Source organism: Marmota marmota, unplaced genomic scaffold (assembly GCF_001458135.2).
Source record: "Marmota marmota marmota unplaced genomic scaffold, marMar, whole genome shotgun sequence".
NCBI lineage: Eukaryota > Metazoa > Chordata > Mammalia > Rodentia > Sciuridae > Marmota > Marmota marmota.
The window spans coordinates 11,399,348-11,416,276 of NW_026000205.1; the positions used below are offsets into that span (position 1 = coordinate 11,399,348).

General features: G+C 51.0%; 2 protein-coding genes across 3 annotated transcripts; both read right to left on the reverse strand.

The window, feature by feature from the left end:
- Nucleotides 1–2,834: 2,834 nt before the first annotated feature.
- On the reverse strand, nucleotides 2,835–4,738 carry Tmem147 (transmembrane protein 147). 2 transcript variants are annotated; one of them, XM_015497224.2, is made up of 7 exons: nucleotides 4,506–4,738; nucleotides 4,364–4,433; nucleotides 3,771–3,830; nucleotides 3,550–3,686; nucleotides 3,326–3,410; nucleotides 3,108–3,229; nucleotides 2,835–3,024 (listed from the first exon to the last, which is right to left on the reverse strand). In XM_015497224.2, the coding sequence occupies exons 1-7, from the start codon at nucleotides 4,580–4,582 to the stop codon at nucleotides 2,901–2,903; spliced, it is 675 nt and encodes a 224-aa protein (XP_015352710.1). In that variant the 5' UTR covers nucleotides 4,583–4,738; the 3' UTR covers nucleotides 2,835–2,900. The 2 variants fall into 2 exon arrangements, with proteins under 2 accessions (XP_015352710.1, XP_015352711.1); XM_015497225.2 differs by lacking the exon at nucleotides 4,364–4,433 and having other exon boundaries at nucleotides 4,506–4,725.
- A 355-nt stretch (nucleotides 4,739–5,093) lies between these two features.
- Gapdhs (glyceraldehyde-3-phosphate dehydrogenase, spermatogenic) lies at nucleotides 5,094–14,437 on the reverse strand. Its single transcript, XM_015497259.2, has 11 exons — nucleotides 14,371–14,437; nucleotides 12,108–12,285; nucleotides 10,773–10,869; nucleotides 10,503–10,609; nucleotides 7,669–7,759; nucleotides 7,472–7,590; nucleotides 6,983–7,064; nucleotides 6,540–6,691; nucleotides 6,208–6,370; nucleotides 5,269–5,366; nucleotides 5,094–5,166 (listed from the first exon to the last, which is right to left on the reverse strand). The coding sequence occupies exons 1-11, from the start codon at nucleotides 14,435–14,437 to the stop codon at nucleotides 5,094–5,096; spliced, it is 1,227 nt and encodes a 408-aa protein (XP_015352745.1).
- Nucleotides 14,438–16,929: the final 2,492 nt, after the last annotated feature.

Sequence of the window (16,929 nt, forward strand, 5' to 3'; positions counted from 1 at the left end):
AGATAGTAGGCATTCAATAAACCTTCCTTGGAGGCCAGAGGTGGGGTAGCTCAGTGGAAGAGCACTTGCCTAGCATGCACCAGGCCCTGGGTTCAATCACCAGCACTGAAAAACACAACACAGAAACCAAAACAGAAGAACCACCTCATCCCCCAAATCTTCCTTGGGAAAATCAATTCTAATTTCCTTGCCTAAGTCTGCAAAATTTATAGGTAAGTTGGGATGTGGCTGCAGGCGCCCTCTAGAGATTGCCTTTAGCCACTCCAGTACACTGTGTCTGGGCTTTCTGTTCTCAGCACCACTTCTCCCTCCTGGGAGCTCCTGATGAGAGGACCCAAATTTTCCCTGCATTAAGCACTACTGTCCCCTGCCCTTAACAGGGTTCTGCCCTCATTCTTCCTGCTCACTCTCTTTGCCCCTGCAAAGGTCAGTCCCCCAGCCAGCTCCTCATCTGAAGTTAACACCTCCAACTGCTGGAAGCACCCGTCTCCACCTCCCCTGCTGGCCACTGCTCTTTGCTTATCTCTCTTCCCTTTTTATTATGAGTTTCTCTGGCTGGGTCCTGGGCTTCTTCCTCTTCACCACAGACCCTGATGTCTTCAGTTCTGTCTCTGAAATGATGCCCACATATGGGGTGATGACCAGGGCCTGTTTCCCAAGCCTGTCTCCGTTTACTGTTCAATCTCACTGACAGCACCACTGTCTCATCAGTGTGAATCCTCCCTGGGAGTGTTAGGAACCTCTGGGGGAATAAGTCCCAAACTTGGGCTATTTCAGACTTCTCTGCACCTTTCCTCATCTCTCATCTCCCCACTGTGTCTTCTACTGATAAGCAGAAACACGGTCCATTGGTCACCGCCATCTCTCTAGCTGGCTTCTAGCCTCAATCCTCCTGCCCTTGCCAATTCTGTGCTGGTCCAACTCTGGCCTCGTGGCATGTATCTCCCTCCATATAACAACCAAGCACAGCTTTCTAAGCAAAATTTAACCCTGTCCTTCCCCTTCCCAGAGCTCCCCATTTCCCCATTCAATTCTCCAGTCAGCCTCCAGTGATCTGGTATCTGCCAACCTTTAGTGTCACAAGCCCCCTTGAACTTGTTCCAGCTAGTTCTTGGGTTCTCAGAACATCTACTCTGCCCTACCCACATCCTCTCCACAGAGCCCAGCCTACCTCCAGGGTGGGTCAGACAACTCCTCTTGGTCTCCAAAAACCCTGTTTTCCCTTCACAGTTCTCATCACTGCAGCCAGGCTCATGGCGAGCTACCACTGCCCAGGCTTCTCCATCACATCTGACCTTTCTAACCTGTGCTCCCCTGACCTCAGCCCTAACCACTCTACTCTCCTTCATCCTACATAAGAAGGGATTATTTCAGACAGTTGGTTATTTCTACAATCTTCACCTATCTCAGTTAGTGTAAAGGGCTGGACAGGTCATGAGAGGGAGGTGTGGGAGAAAGTAACACTACCACAAAAAAATCTACCCAGATGGGCTGTGGGTGTACCCCATTTTCTTTCCTCATTAAAACTGAGGTGATCAATCACTCCCAGCCCCCAAGAAACCTGAGAACTATCTTAGGCCCTGAAGAAGGGTGGGGCTACAGGGTGGCTTCCTCATCTGAGGGTAAATGCACACTCTGAAAACACCAACTGCCATAGCAGTCCTTTCCTAGGACTGAAGTCAAGGAACACGAAGGCGCTGTAGGCTTGGTGGAGGGTGAAGGCAACTGTCTCAGCCCAGTGGGAACACTAGGGCTGGGGAATATTTTCTGAGGGGGCAGGATTTGCATCAAGCTTGAGCTTGACATTCAAAGGTCCACTTCTGGTATATGTCCCTCAGGGACGGAGAGGAGGTAGGGCAAAGAGCTGGTCCAGTGGACCAAGGCAGGGAGTGTTGGTGGTGGAGGGTGGAATCTAAGACAATGTCCAAGCTGGTGAGTTCCACTGCTGTGCTATTTTGCTGTTGCTAACCCTACACTCCACCCTGAAGACTCAGTCTAGGATTTGACCTGAGGGGCATAGGACTGAGTCAAAGCACCAAGAAATCAGAATCAAACCCACTTATGCCCACCCATGGAGGGCCTTTTTTTTTTGATACTGGGGATTGAATGCAGGGGTGCTTAACCATTGAGCAATATCCCCAGCCCTTTCTATATTTTATTTAGAGACAGGGTCTTGCTAAGTTGCTGAGGTTGGCTTTGAACTTGCAATACTACTGCCTCAGCCTCCCAAGTTGCTAGGATTATAAGTGTGTGCCATGCGCCCACTTGGATTAAATGATGTTAAGAATTTGACTGTAGAAATCAACCCAGGGAGAAACTCCAGAGAGATCAAAGGTCAAAACCAAAGGTCACTCTTTATGGCACAATGAGAAGCCACAAATTGTTGTAAGCAGTGAAGAGTGACCTAGCAAAACAGGTTACAGACTGAAACCCCCCCCCCCCCACCACAGGCTGTCACTTAGAGGATGGATCGGAGGATGAGACTGGGGCTGGGAACCTTTGAGGTAACTAGCCAGGGAAGAGTCCAGGTGGGAGAGGGACCAGTTGAAGGTGTGAGGAGAGGAAGAGGAGCCCTCAAGAGCCCTCTCTTGGATTCTAGCTCCCCTCTATTAACTGTTCCCAGGCCTCTGTGGCTATTCAAAGGTCATCTATTTTAAGCTCTTCATCTACCCTTGAAAACCAGGAGTCTAGGAACTGTGAGGACAGAGGAAATGTCAGAGGACTGACTAGCATCCCAGCTTGTCTACCTGGTTCCAAAGCCAGAATAAGGGTCTCTAGGACCTAGGCGGACATAGTATAGGGAGACAGTTCTTGAGAGAAATAGAGGCAGAAACAACTTTCCAAATACTGTTTACTTCACTAAAACAACCTGGAGAGAGGCAGGGAAAAGGTCACCAGTCCTAGGAGTGCACATTGACAACGGCGACATACAGGGCCAAAGTGCTGAGGGCCAGCAGCCCTGTTACCACTGCTCGGGCCAGTAGTGCTGTCCAGCTGCCCAGGGAGCAGAGGTGGACGAAGGTCCTGTGGGGAAACATCACAATGAGGAAAGGAGACCAGAAAACCCACCCTCATTTGGACCCAGCCTCAAAGCCCTCTGAGCTCACTCCATGACAAAGGCTTTGTAGACACTAAGGAACATCAGCAGGAGGACAGCTGGCCGGAAGGTATGGTACAGGTCATATCGTGTTATCATCCAGACTTGGGCAGAGGCAACGATGTAATGGACCTGACAGGAGGCAAGCAAGAAGTTGGGGCCAGGCCTTGGGGAGAGATATGGCCACTGAAAAAAGGTATATGTGGCACAGAGAGCAGGACTGCATACCAGACTGATGTTGGAGTCAATGCTCATCTGGATGTATTTCCAGTCAAACTCAATGCCCCGGGCTCCAACCCAGAGGGGGATGCAGCTGAAGAAGGCAAAGGGAGGGATTTTCTGGTACCCAGACATCCTTGATACCCAGACTGAGGCCACCCCCTCCCCCAGCATCCCTGTCCACCCAAGTGTCCTTTCTTAGGATAGTATGGGGTCCAGGCTGCTACACACACCGGGACATAATGAGCTCGGCGGTGGCCCAGCCCAGGGCAGCAACCATGATCTTGTACTCCCCCTTGCCGGCATTCCGGGACATGACAAGGTTTAGGCCTATTAGGTCTGCCACATCCACGCTGGCCTTCATGAACTCCTGTGGGTCAGGTTGAGGCATGAGTAAGCACAGGGCCAAGTAGCCCCGCTTGTGCACTTCCTGTCCCACCCTCACCCTACTCACCCCAATGAAGTCATAGATGCCACCTTCCCAGGTGGGGAAGAAAGTGGCCAAGAACAGCATCTGAGAACAGAAAGCAGAAAGGTCACCTCAAGGTGAGGGGGGAAAAAAAAACACCTATGTGTTTTGTGGGAAGTTAATGTTCCTGTGAAAAGCGGGACACTATAGATTCCAGGGGTCTTTCTGGGAGAGAGTGGCAAGATCACAGGGCTACGGGAGATACAAGGTAAATGTCTGGTGTCTGTGGGGGCTGGAAATTCACAGGGGGTATAAGGTATAGAGGTGCTGGGGTGGCAACTCGGGAAGTGCTACCAGCCCCGTGTGACACGCGGCGGGGTTAGTTATCGCTCTTAACCATACCAAAAAAACCTCTGTGCCAATCCTACAACCGAGGTTTTCTCAATTTTTACCGAAAAGCGCTAAGAAAAAGTTGCTTCAAGACCTCATCTCCGGTTCCACCCCTTCTGGGGTCCATACTCCAAGGGACCTATGCGGAGTCCTGAAAGCGATCCCACGGTGGGGGGACAGCGGCAGAGCCGGGTCCCTGGGTCTGGAGAGCGTGGGGGCCAGACACGTGGGGTCCGGGCGGCCCTCACCTTGCATAGCTGCACAAAGAGGTAGGTGACCCCGGCCTGGACGCATTTCCAGAAGGCGTTGTACTCAGACCTGGAGAAGCGGGCGGTGAGGGGTCGGCCTGGGCCCCGCGCCCTCTCCGCCCCGCGCCCGCCCCGCACTCACAGGCCGCTGCACTTGTACGTGATGAAGTAGGGGAAATAGGCGAGGGCGAAGCAGTTCCCGAAGTGGAACAAGGTCATGTCGCCTGCCGCCCGGTCCCGCCCGCGCGGGAGTCGCCAGGCGACCTCTTCCGACACGGGTCTCCCGCCTCCACCGGCGCTCTCGCCGGGCTAGGGGCCTGGCGCCCACCTGACTGGACTGGCCGCGGCCCGCGCGCGGCCTTCTGGGAGCGGTAGTCCGGACCCAGGCGTCGCGCGCCGTGACGTCAGAGCGCCCGCGTCCGGATCTCGCTTCCCAGGGTTCCAGAGTGGAACGCTGTTGAAACACCTTTTTGGCCACGCTGCGCGTGGGTCCCCGTTTCCCATAAGTGGAATCCGGCTCAGAGCCCAGCTGCAACCCTCGTCCATGGGCGGACCTGAAACCCGGCCTAGAACCCGCCGTGACCCACGCAGAGAGAGGGGCGCAGCTATGAGCACTTTGGTTTTTATTTCACCGCTGACCGAGCAGCGCTAAGCCCTCACGCCGCGCGCCGTCCTTCCCGGGGGGGATTCCGACTTCCGAGCTTGGCGCAGCAAAGGAGGGGCCTTCCTTTCATTGCTCTCGGCTGAACATGTAGCGGATCAGGTCCACCACCCGATGACTGTAGCCATATTCGTTGTCATACCTGCAGAGGAAAGGAAAGAGGCGGTCAAGGGAGTTGCTCTCTCGACCACCTGTCAGCCTACCCCCCTCTCTCCTTCCAGTACTCTGACCTCTTCCTCCTTACCAGGCAATGAGCTTCACGAAGTTGTCATTGAGGGATATGCCAGCGTTGGCGTCGAAGATGGACGAGTGGGAGTCTCCGATGAAATCCGTAGAGACGACCTGTGCGTCAGAATTTCAAAGATAAGGGTGGGTAATAGAGAAGGACCCAGAGCTCAGGCTCTTAGACACATTGCCCATACATTCATCTAAGAGGGGACCATGAGCTTGTGTCTTGATTACCAAGATCTCGTCGACTTGGGCCCTCAGAACAGTGTCTTAAGTGGAAGGAACTGCAAACACATAGGCCTGAGCTTATAGTGGTGGAAGGCCACAGAAAGGTTTTCAACAGTGGGGGTGCTTTGATGCCATTAAAACGAGAACCTGGCTTTTGTGTGAGGGTGACCTGCAGGATCTAAACCAGGCACAGCACCAAGTAAGGCCCAACACCAAGGCTGATGCATAGAAAAGGCATGTGACATCAACTCAAGAAAGGCATCTGGCATACCTGGCTCTAAAGAAGTGTTGAAAAATGGGAGTAATAGTTGTCCTTGGTTCACTAAACATGTATTGTGCACAGGGATACATCTGGAGCTACAGAAGTGAAACGATAGTTCTTAAATTTCTGTTTTCTTGGAGTGTACATGCTATTGGTGCCAATAGTGACAATGAAATAAAGTTTCTGGTGACGAAAAGAGCCACAGAAAACATCCTGAGAGGGAGCCTTGCAGAGGAGGGGGATTGAAGTAGAGACCTGGAGGAAGTGAGGGCAGACCTGTAGCCAAACGGGGGAAAAGTGTTACAGATCAAAGGAGCAACTAGTGCAAAAATCCTGAGGCAGGGAAGTCTTGTTTTCTCAGCCCTGCATTTCCTACCTTGGTACAATGAAAGCAGCTTTTGAGCAAGTGGAAATCACAACCCCTCCACAGAGGGTGCCCCCCAAGTCTCTTCAGCCCCTGCCTACCTGATCTTCCGTGTAGGCAAGGATGCCAGCCAAGGGCCCATTGGCTGCTGCTTTTACGGCTTCCTTGATGGCTGAGTAGGGGGCACCCTTGGCCAGGCGGCAAGTCAGGTCCACAACAGATACGTTTGGGGTTGGCACTCTGAACGCCATTCCTGTTAGCTTCCTGGAGAATCCCACATTGGGGGGTGGGAGTCAGAGCCCAAGCACTTCTGCCTCCATTGCCCATTGCCTTGGGGCATGGCCAATCCCTATTCTTCCCTCAAGAATTAGGGCTAGTTCAGTCCTCCCATGGTGTGTCCCCACCCCCTGGTTGCAGCATCCTGTCCTCATACCCTTTGAGCTCTGGGATGACTTTGCCCACAGCACTGGCAGCCCCAGTGGAGGCTGGGATGATGTTCTGGTGGGCACCCCGTCCATCTCGCCAGGCCTTCTTTGATGGTCCATCCACTGTCTTTTGGGTGGCCGTGTAGGAGTGGACTGTGGTCTTGGGGAAGAAAGGGCTGAGGTGAGGCCTTCCTACTCCTAAGCTCCCATGCCTCCTTCTCTTAGGATTGGGGTGGAGGCCAGTGGGGCCACCACCACAGACCACAGGAGAGGCATGTACAGGCCAGAGGACTAACATTGTTAAAAGGCTTCTCCATTGTTGGGCCTCTTTCTGAAACCACTCTCCCTGCTAATTCCATACATATTGTAAGCAAGGTCTGGGAAGAAGAAGGGGGGTTTCCTTGTCGTCCCTCCCGCCTCAGCTCCAACTCACCCCTTAGCTCCAACTCACCATCAGTCCTTCCAAGATTCCAAATCGTTCATGGATGACCTTGGCAAGGGGGGCCAGGCAGTTGGTGGTGCAGGATGCATTGCTGCAATGACCCAGGTGTACAAGGGCACTGTAAGCTGACTTGCAGAGCCACCCCTTCATCCTGACCCTATTGGGTTTGCACCCAGGTCTGGTTTTGTGAAAAGTCAGGATGGGGACAAAAGGGCTCAGTAGGGGTGCTGTCTGATTAAGGAGGCACCGCTGGTGCCTAGGGGAAGCTCCCTAAGCATGTTTTCCAGAAGTTGTGCATTTCTAATAGGTAGTTTCAGGGTGACATTAACATTGTGGCTGGTGAGACTTAGGAATAAAGAAGCAGGAATAGGTTGATGTGAAAGAAACACCAGGGATCAAAGGTGGGAGTGGGGGCAGGGAGTGTGAGTCCCTCCTTTTCACAGGCTGGCATGTCCTGCAGGCACTTGTCACACTTCAGAATGTTGCTGCCTCTGTTACCTGACAATGTTCATGGAGCCAGGGGCATAGTTCTTCTCATTCACACCCATGACGAATATTGGTGCATCCGGTGAGGGTGCGGTGATGACGACACGTTGGGCCCCTGATGTGATGTGTGCCTAGGGATTGAGCCCAGGGGTCAGGTGTTTTATGTGCAGTGCCCCCCAGCCAGCCCTGGGCACATGTCCCCCACTTACTGAAGCTGCATCTAAGGACAGGTACACGCCTGTGGATTCCACCACGTAGGGGCTCCCGACAGAATTCCAGGGGATTTCTTTGGGTTCCTTGCTGCAGAGGGGTGGAAGGTCTACGAGTCAGTGTCCCCGAGTCAGTGTCCCCTGCGTGGCCTCGCCTTCAGAGTGTACACAGCTTTCACCATTTGAAAGACCTCCTGCCTGGTCTGCAGTCACCTGTTGCCCTGTCCCATGCAACTCACCCCTAGCTACACCCAAAACACACCTAGCTACCCCAAACGGACGCCATCTTGCTGGCCTTTTCATCATTGTCCCCTTGCAGACCACTTTTCCTTTCTTGCCTGCACCAACCCTGCTGTGCCTAGGTATAGGCTGCTACTTCCCCAACTCAGGCCTGACTTCCTTAGGGGGACTATACCTGGCTTTGCCCCGTGGGCTCAGACCTGCTCAGCATAATGCTGCCGGGACTGTGTACCTTGTGACAGGCCTTCTGGTCCCCAGCCCTGACCTCCTCACCAGGAGCCCTCATAGCCCCTTTTGTCTTGGCCACCTAGCTCCTGCAATAGGGAGTCTGCTGTCAGAGACCAAGAAGTCCTTGAAGACAGACACCTGCATCCCGAGAGTGGCCCTGGAGCATTGTGGCCGAGACAGCCCTGTGACTAGCAGTGGCAAGTGGTTTATAGTAGAATAGTGAAGGAGGATTTCTGTTCCCTGTTATATAAATCTACTATAACATGACATTTTGACAAATGTTTGTATCTTAAACATTGGATATCTACCATTACAATATTCTTCTTGGCTGCAGCAAGCAGTGAATGAATCAACTGTATGCTAGTCTCATCCTTTACATAAATATCAGGGATATTGGCTTCTGTAATTGCATCTAGACCATTCTATAATTTGTCGTCTAGACCATTCCATAGCATAGGGCAGGATCTATTTCCTTTGCTGTTGAGCCTGCTTCTTGCCATGGCCTTCAGTCAATCAATGTTGGTAGTGTAGTTTTGTTTTAGCCATTCTGCACACACTTACTTGAATGCCTGTCATATGCCTGTGTTCTGAGCTTTTACCTGCATTTAACCTTCAAGACCTGAGAAGTAAGTACTATTGTAATTTTTTTTTTCTTTTTCTTTCTTTTTTTTTTTTTTGCAGGGGCCAGAGTCAGGTCAGAGAGGAAGGGAGTAAGTAGAAGAGCCAGTGGAGGGTGCAGGTCAGCACTCCTAGTTTTGCTGCCTGAATAAATGAATAAATAGCCTCTCCTCTTCTCCCTGGCTATGGCACATGATTATTCTCTCCCTGCTCAGTCATCTGCTCTCTCAGTCCACACTTTTCATTATCTGGCCCAACTCACTCTTCTCTGATGTCCCACATTTTCTACCTTCCAAGTTGGGGGCACTTAAACAATTTCTTCTATAGCAATTGCTGAACTGGCATGGGACAGAGTCAGCCTTCAAAAGACCCCAGCCCATCACAGGCCCTCCCTCCTGCCTACAGGATTATTGTGAGAATTTCATTCATTCTGTTTTCTTAAAATATTTTTTTAAATTGTAGTTGGACACAATATTTTTATTTTTATGTGATGCTGAGGATCGAACCCAGTGCCTCACATGCGAGGCAGGCGCTCTACCAATGAGCTACAGCCCCTCCATTCATTCTTCAAGGAAGTAACGAGTGACCACATGGGCCAGGACCTGTACCTGCTAGTGCCAAAGCAACAACAGTAAGCGCAAACCAATAGGGCTCTCCCTGCAAGTAGGTGCAGACTTGTGGGAAAACACCCTTCCAAGTGTTTCACAAATGCCTGTTAACTCCACTGGAGCTCTCAGCTACTGCTGTGGAGGACATGATCATTATCCCCATTGGATACATGAGAGAACTGAGGCTTGGGCAAGTTTGATCCCTTGCCCAAGGTCACCCAACTGGGAAGGGTAGGGAGGGGCAGAATGCACGTGCAAACAGCTTGTGCTAAGTGCTGGAGAAGACCAGCAGGGCGTTGGAGAGGGGCGTGGAGGAGAACTAGGCTGAAGGCCTTGCAGGAGGCTGTGAGGGTTGATGGCGCCTGTGTGCGTGCTCACGTGTACATATGTAAGAGGCTGAAGCAACCACAGGATCAGCAGTGGCTCATTATATTAGAAAGTTAAGTAGGTGTAATATTTCCCATTTTATAGATTTTGATTCTTTTGATATTTGAGAATGTTTATATTTGAAGCATACTAAGGTAATGTTACTGCTTTTGCCTTATAGAACCTATCTTTTAAAGAAGAGTGAAATTTACTATGAGCAGGAACTCTGTAAAGTGGGAACTCGGAAGTTAGCATTGTTTGGGTGTGAGAGGTGCAGGCTCAGGATCCCAAGAGGTGGGTGGCTAGTATGGCCAAGGGGATGAAAAGGCTGCAGGTGGGGTGCGCAGTGTGTGTGAGGCCCATCAGGAGCTGGGACCTAATTTGTGGATGATGAGAAGCTACTGTGAGATTTACCAGGCTCGTTGGATGTTTTACAAAGGCCTCAGGCTCCTGAGTAGAACCCTAGTGGAAGGAAACAGCCATGCTCTTCAGAGAGAGTGGTCTGGGGGTTAAAGTTGAGTTGTAGACAAGGTGAGTTGATAGGCCTGTGGCAAGATGTGCAAATGTGTGTTAAATACAGTTCTGGAGCTCAGTGGGGCATCTTAAATATTAGTGTTTCTGAACCATTTTTGAGGTCAAGGACCTTTCTGAAACCCTTTCTCCAGACTAGTACCAGAAGCATACACACACAATTTGGGGAATTATGAACCCATGTGAGGCTAGAATCCTCTGCCTTACTGTGCTGCAGACATGTATCAGACCTGTTGCCCTTACCACTGGAAGACAGCGATCTCCTGGTTGTTCACAAACAGCTTTCCATTCTTGCATTCCACATTCCCCTTGTATCTGCCGTGAGTGGAGTCATACTTAAACATGTACACCTGCAGGAGACAGAATGGACTCTAGTCTTGGAGGGGCAAAGTGAACAGCCCTGGAGTGAACCTGGGTGAAGGTTCCACATTGGAGCAGGGAGCCTTCCATACTGGAACCCCCTCCCCACCCCAGTCCCACCCTTTCTGGCCCTCTCCTGTACCTGCTGCTTACCATGTATTCTGGGTCAATGAATGGGTCGTTCACTGCCACCACCTTAACTCCCTTTTCCACGCAAGCTCGCAACACCAGGCGACCAATGCGGCCAAATCTGTCCAGGAACAGGCAGAGGAGGGGGAGGGAAAGAAAAGGGTCATGAGGATGCTGTGGTTTCAGTATTCCCACCAAACTCAAGTTGAAATGTAATTCCACTATCAGGTACTAAGAGGTGGTGGTGGCTTTTGGAGGTGAGACTTTGGGAAGTAATTAAGGTTAGATGAAGTTGTGAAGGTGGGACCCCCATGATGGCATTAGTGGCTTTATAAGATGAGGAAGAAAGGTTGAAGCTAGCATGCTTCCTCTGTCTCATCATGTGAGCTCTTCCCTACCATCAAGAAGGGTCCTTCTCTATGTGACCCCTTGACCTTGGACTTCCCACCCTTAAGAACTGGAAAAAATAAATTTTGTTTTCTTTATAAATTACCCAGTTATAGCAACAGAAAACCAACTAAGGGGAGGGGGCCCACTCAAGGGAACTGGGTGACAGTACCCACTTTAGGGAAGAAGGCAGTCACCTCTTTGCAGGCCACAGTCATCTCTTGTGCATGTGAGCTCACCAGCTTTTTACCTGCATGTTCTGCGTCCTCTCCCTCTCTGTACCCTGCCCTCTAATCTTAGCTGGGTGGATCTCTTAAAAATTCAAGTTAGATTTTGTCTCTTGGCCTGAGAACCTCCACAACTGTCTATCAGTAAAACCCCCGCTTGGTATACCTTCTCCCTTCCCCTCCCGCTTGCTGGCTTTAAACCTGCTACACTGTGAGGCTGTCCTTAAACACCCTGAGCCTGCCTCTTCCATCCCAGAGCCCTTGCTGTCCCTCTTCTGGGAAGACTTTTTCCCCAGCAAGGTACCCAGCTGGCTGCCTTTTTTTAGTTGTAAATGGACACAATAATTTATTTATTTATTTATTTTTAGGTGGTGCCAGGGGTAGAACCCAGTGCCACATGCATGCTAGGTGAGCCCTCTACCACGGAGCCACAACCCCAACCCCCTGGCTGCTTTTTGTCACCAGGCCTCCCTTTCATGTCACCTTGGGTTTGCAGGCCAGAGACCTTCCCTGACTGCCCTCTCTGTCCTTACACCACTGAGGTCTGTATGTTGATAGAACACAGCAGTGAACTCTCCTGTTTCTTTGATTACTGTCTTCACCCAGAGTGTGGGCTCTCCCAGGCCCTGTCTCCTCTACTCCCTGCTGTTTTTCTGGGCTGGCAGAATGAGCCATGGTGGTGAGAAATGGGGAGATTCCCAGGCCTGTGACTTCTGCAATAACTCAGGTGCCAGGGTGGACTCACCCATTGATGGCTACTTTCAACTCCTGAGGTGGAGGGTTCTTGGGGGGCGGTGGCGGTGGTGGCGGTGGAGGCGGAGGCGGGGGGGGTGGCTTTCCCTCTTCCTTCACTGTAGGCAGTGGTTTAGGCTCAGGTTCAGGCTCTGGTTCTGGCTCACATGCGGGTGGTGGTGGTCTGGGCACTGTGGGGAAGGGGGACAGTAGGGGGGGAAGGTCATGAGCTTCGCACCTTGTAAAAGAGAATGAACCTTCTTTGTCACCCAGAACTGGTTGCTGGCTCCTGGCCCCTGGTGGCCACTTATGTAGCCCATGTTTCCTGACCCATTTGACCCACGAAAATGAGCAAGAGGTGTGGTGGTTTTAAAATATCAACGGCAGGGCCCCTTCTCTGGAGATTCTGTATTTTTAGCAGTTGGTTGGAGATGTATTTCTGTGAAATGAAGATAAAATAATACTTTCTTTCAGCCATCACTGTGAAGATTAAATGAGGTAATATGTGTAGTGTTGAGGAGACAGCCTAGAAAACATTCCACATGTTAGTATTTCAAAGATTGTTTCCTAAACTTGTAATTGATCTAGTCCACTTGTCCCCAAACTGTTCTGATGATAAAACTTACTGGGAGAGGCCTCTTCCTACAAAAATCTTAATTCAGAGGGTCTGTACTGAGGCCCAGGAATCCCATTTTTAACAAGAACTCAAGGTGGATATTACCGTCGTGGAAGTGTAGGAGATAAACTGTATTATACAAACCAAGTGGAAACTCTTATTGGCTCCTACCTCCTCACTCCCACTCCTAGACTGAGCTTAAACACCTGTGCCTGGAGATGAGCATCCACCTGAGCTACAGGTAAGAAGAAGGAGGAAGAATTAAGGTGCATTCAGGGGACCTGGATGGTAGAGGGTTTCAAGCTGGAAATCAGACCTGGATGCCAGCTCTGGCTCAGTCACACCGCTGTGTGGTCTTGGGCAAGTTAATATTTCCTGGGTGTCATGTCCCACCCTCTGCAGGCTGCTGGGAGAGTTCAGTGAGATCAAGAGCAGAGTAGCACTGACTTTAATAGAGGAGGGCGGGAAGTCAGACTCTGTGAGGATTTGTGAAGGGAAAGAGAGGAGGCCGGAAAGGGGTGGAGGGTGTTGGTGGGAGCTGCTTTGGGCAACTGGAATCAAAAGTACCCCAGGCAGTGGTGGGACCGGAGCTGGGGGCCAGTGGGCTTACTTGTCCCCCTGACCTCTCCCTGCTGCCTCAGACCTGTGGCCTGAGGCTGCACTCTGGGTGTTTCCAGCAACAGTGCGGGTTCATAAGGAACTAGTCAGTGCTTATGGGGAGCAGGGGTCCTCTGCTCACTGGGGATGTTTGCACTCCTGGAGGTTCTTCGGCTGTCATCAAAGGGGAGATGTGTCCTGGTTTAAAAGTGGTCGTCTGTGCCCAACCAGCAAACTTTCAGAAGAAAACTGCCCCCTGGTGCTGTGTCTCACTGGGGCTCCCGGATCCTGGAGCCCTGGGGAAACTTGGCTGCCCCAGCCCATCTACCCGACCATGCCCTGGCTTCCCTTAGCCTCCACCTGGGGGAAGTGAGGAAGGGGAGGGAATGGGGTTATCTGGCTTGAGAGTGTGTGTGTGTGTGTGTGAATGCACTCATGTGTGCACACACCTCTGGCTGGGTGAGGCAGGACTGCCTGGTGGCTGGTAGCAGGAGTCTGGAGTCCCCAGGCTCTGGGTGCAATACCAACATCTCTGCCTCTTGGTTAGAGATTGGGAAATGGTTTGCCCTCTCTTAACCTCTGGTTGTCCTTCTGAAATGAGGACGGTGAGCACACTGGTCTGGGTGAAGGTGTGCCTGTAAAGTGATTCCTGCGGCCCCAGAGGGTTGAAATGTCGGTCCTTTGTGCAGGACAAGGAGAACAAATCCACCAGCGCTTGCAACGGCCCCTTTCTGGCTGGTTGATGCAAGGGAGCATCAGTGTACTGTCAGAAGCCCACCCGCCCGGTCCTTCCCTCAACTGCCCCTCATACACCTACCCTCTTTTCATCACCTTTGTCCCTGTCCCTGCCCTTCCCACCCACTGCTCGTGGCGCAAAATTCTGCCAACTCAGCGGGCAAAGAACCCTTCCCCTCTGCGGTCACCGCAGGCCGGGAGGAAAGCGGCTCCTGGAGGAGGGGGACTCGCGGATGCGTGGCGGCCCCCCCCCTCGCCGACCCCAGGAGGATGGGCCGCGAGCGCCGGGTAACGGGGCGTACGGGGATCTCCCCGCAGCTTCTCTCACCCTGGCACGGCTGTCGCAGCAGCTGGACAACGGTGACATTGGTGAGGACGATGTCGCGTTTCGACATGGTGTCCTAGGCCTAGCCGCCCCGGGACCTGCGGTGATGTTACTGAGCTGCGGGGCACCGGGTCTAGAGCTTCTAAGCAAGATGTCACGGTGCCCAGTGACGTCACAGAGGAGGCAGTGCGCAGGCCGCAGCACTTGGGCCTACCGCCGCCCCACCCGCATGGAGCTGCGGGACGACCTCCCTGTGCGCCACCATTCCAAGGGCACCCGTGGGATCTGGACTGGAACCCACCTTTTCACACGGGCACTCATAGCTCTTTTCTCCCTTGACCTGGTGGCCCCCTCTCCCCGACCTTTGGAGAGTTCCCTAGCGGTTTCCTTAAGCCTGGAGATGCCTGGAGAGCCCCACCCAGGTCCTTTCGTGGCTGTTCTATGGCCTCCCTCAGATGCCGTTTTTTCTGGCATGCCCCAGGCCCTTTGGGACTCCCCATCTAAAATGCCCTCTTTTCCCAGTGACTATCCGTCCCCACCCGACCCGCCACAGTCTCTGCCCATCTTCCAGGAATCCCTGCGTGTGACTCCCCATCCCAGCTCCGATGCTCTAATATGCAAAACTACCGTGGAGCAGCCTGAGAAGCTGAGGTGGGAGACTCGCTGGAGCCCAGAGTCCAGACCAGCCTGGCAGCATACAAAAAGCCCTAAGTACTTTAGAGCTGTGCTTTCTATAATTTTATTTCCCTCATGGCATATGGCTAAATATCATCTTTTTATTCATTTATTTCCATGCCAATTTTCTCTGCCACTAGACTCTAAACTCTAGAAGGGCAAGGGCCTTGTCATCTTTGTCACTTCTACAGCTTATTGACTACAAGAGTGTTGGGCACTTGAAAGGTGTTTGCTCAGCATAATTTAGGCCTACCTTGGTGATATTGTAGGTTCAGTTCCAGACCACTGCAATAAAGCAAATATAGCAATAAAGTGAGTCATAGATTTTTTGGTTTCCCAGTGTGTATAAAACTTCTGTGGGGCTGGGGTTGAGGCTCAGCAGTACAGCACCTGCCTCACCTGTGTGGGTTCCATCCTCAGCACCACATAAAAATAAATAAAATAAAGGCATTGTGTCTGTCTAAAAATCAAAAATAAAAAATTCTGTTACTGTTTTCAATTAGTGTGCAAGAGTATGATGTCTGAACAAAACAATGTATATATCCTAATTTTTGAGGTGCTGGGAATTGAACCCAGGTTCTCACACATGCCAAGCATATGCTGTTAGGATGGATCTATACTCCCAGCCCTGCATATCTTAACTTTAAAATATATTATTATTAAAAAACGCTGCCGGGCACAGTGGCACACACCTGTAGTCCCAACAGTTCCAGAGGCTGAAGCAGGAAGATCGCAAGTTCAAAGCCAGCCTTAGTAACTTAACAAGACCCTGTGTCAAATAAATAAATAAATAAGGCTGAGGATGTGGCTCTGAGGTTAAGTGCTCCTGGGCTCAATTCCTGGTATACAAAAAAAAAAAATGCTAATTTGTTGGAAAGTAGCACTGTTAGGCTTGCTCCATGCAGGTTCACCACAAACCTTTGATTTGTAAACATGTAATATCTCCAAAGTACAATAAAGTTAAGAACAAATAAAACAATGTAGGCCTGCACTTGAATGAATAAACAAATGTGGCCTTCAGGTTGCTTCTGATTCCCAGTCTTAAAGCAGCCTCCGAGTCATATCTTCTCATAGCATCCAGGCTTTTCCTTGTAGGTTTTCTTGTAGTTCCTCATGGGGTACTGGTTCCATATCTCCCCCATTGGCTCTAAGCTCCCCGTGGGGAATGTATTCTGATCTGTTTTGTTCACCATTGTGCTTCAGCACCTAGAACAGTGCCTGGAACAAAGCAGGCTTTCAATGAATGTTTTGGAGAAGAACAGGTAGACAAATGGCTTCTTCCCCAAAGCCCCAGGGGTGGGGGCTTGCTTGCACATCAGTGACTCATAGGCAGACACCTTCACCTGCAGGCCCAGTTGACATGCAGCTGTGATCAAGATTTAAGGGGTGTGAGGGTTTGTGTCAGTTAGGAGTCACCATCCCAGAGAAAGAAGTGGGAGCAAAAAGTCACCGAATGACATAATCTTCTTCCTCAATGTCCACAGGAACTCAGGTTGCCAGAGTGACCTCCATGTGTCAGGAACTGGTGAAGCTCTCTTGCTTGGATGACCTAGGAGAAGTGGAACTCAAAATAAATTGGAGAAAAGATGAGGCAGTTTGAATGAGTGAAGGCCAAAATGCAGTTGGCTAATCAAACAAAGAGGGTCAAACTTTTAACATGCACCATCCAGGAGGGGGAACAACCCAACACAAACAGAACCAAGGCTGAAACGGGACTGATTTTTTTTGTACAACGTCGTAGTAGTAGATTTGAAAATGTAGGTGCAATTGAAATTTTTCTTAGAAAATATAAAGGATCAAAACTGGTGGAAGAGGAGATGGCAAATCCAACTAGGCCAATAACATATATCTTCTCAAAGTCTGAAGAAGATCCAGAAAATTTTTGAG

What these genes read in the sequence shown, in the direction of transcription:
- Tmem147 (XM_015497224.2), bottom strand. Translation starts at nt 4,582, where the DNA reads ATGACCTTGTTCCACTTCGGGAACTGCTTCGCCCTCGCCTATTTCCCC. An exon ending in GCCGAGCTCATTATGTCCCG is followed by an intron (nt 3,411 to 3,549) that starts GTGTGTGTAGCA and finishes TGCCTTCTTCAG; the next exon opens with CTGCATCCCCCTCTGGGTTG. An exon ending in TTGACTCCAACATCAGTCTG is followed by an intron (nt 3,230 to 3,325) that starts GTATGCAGTCCT and finishes GCCTCCTGTCAG; the next exon opens with GTCCATTACATCGTTGCCTC.
- Gapdhs (XM_015497259.2), bottom strand. Translation starts at nt 14,437, where the DNA reads ATGTCGAAACGCGACATCGTCCTCACCAATGTCACCGTTGTCCAGCTG. An exon ending in GCTGCGACAGCCGTGCCAGG is followed by an intron (nt 12,286 to 14,370) that starts GTGAGAGAAGCT and finishes CCTTCCCCACAG; the next exon opens with TGCCCAGACCACCACCACCC. An exon ending in TTCGTGAAGCTCATTGCCTG is followed by an intron (nt 5,167 to 5,268) that starts GTAAGGAGGAAG and finishes TTTCCTCTGCAG; the next exon opens with GTATGACAACGAATATGGCT.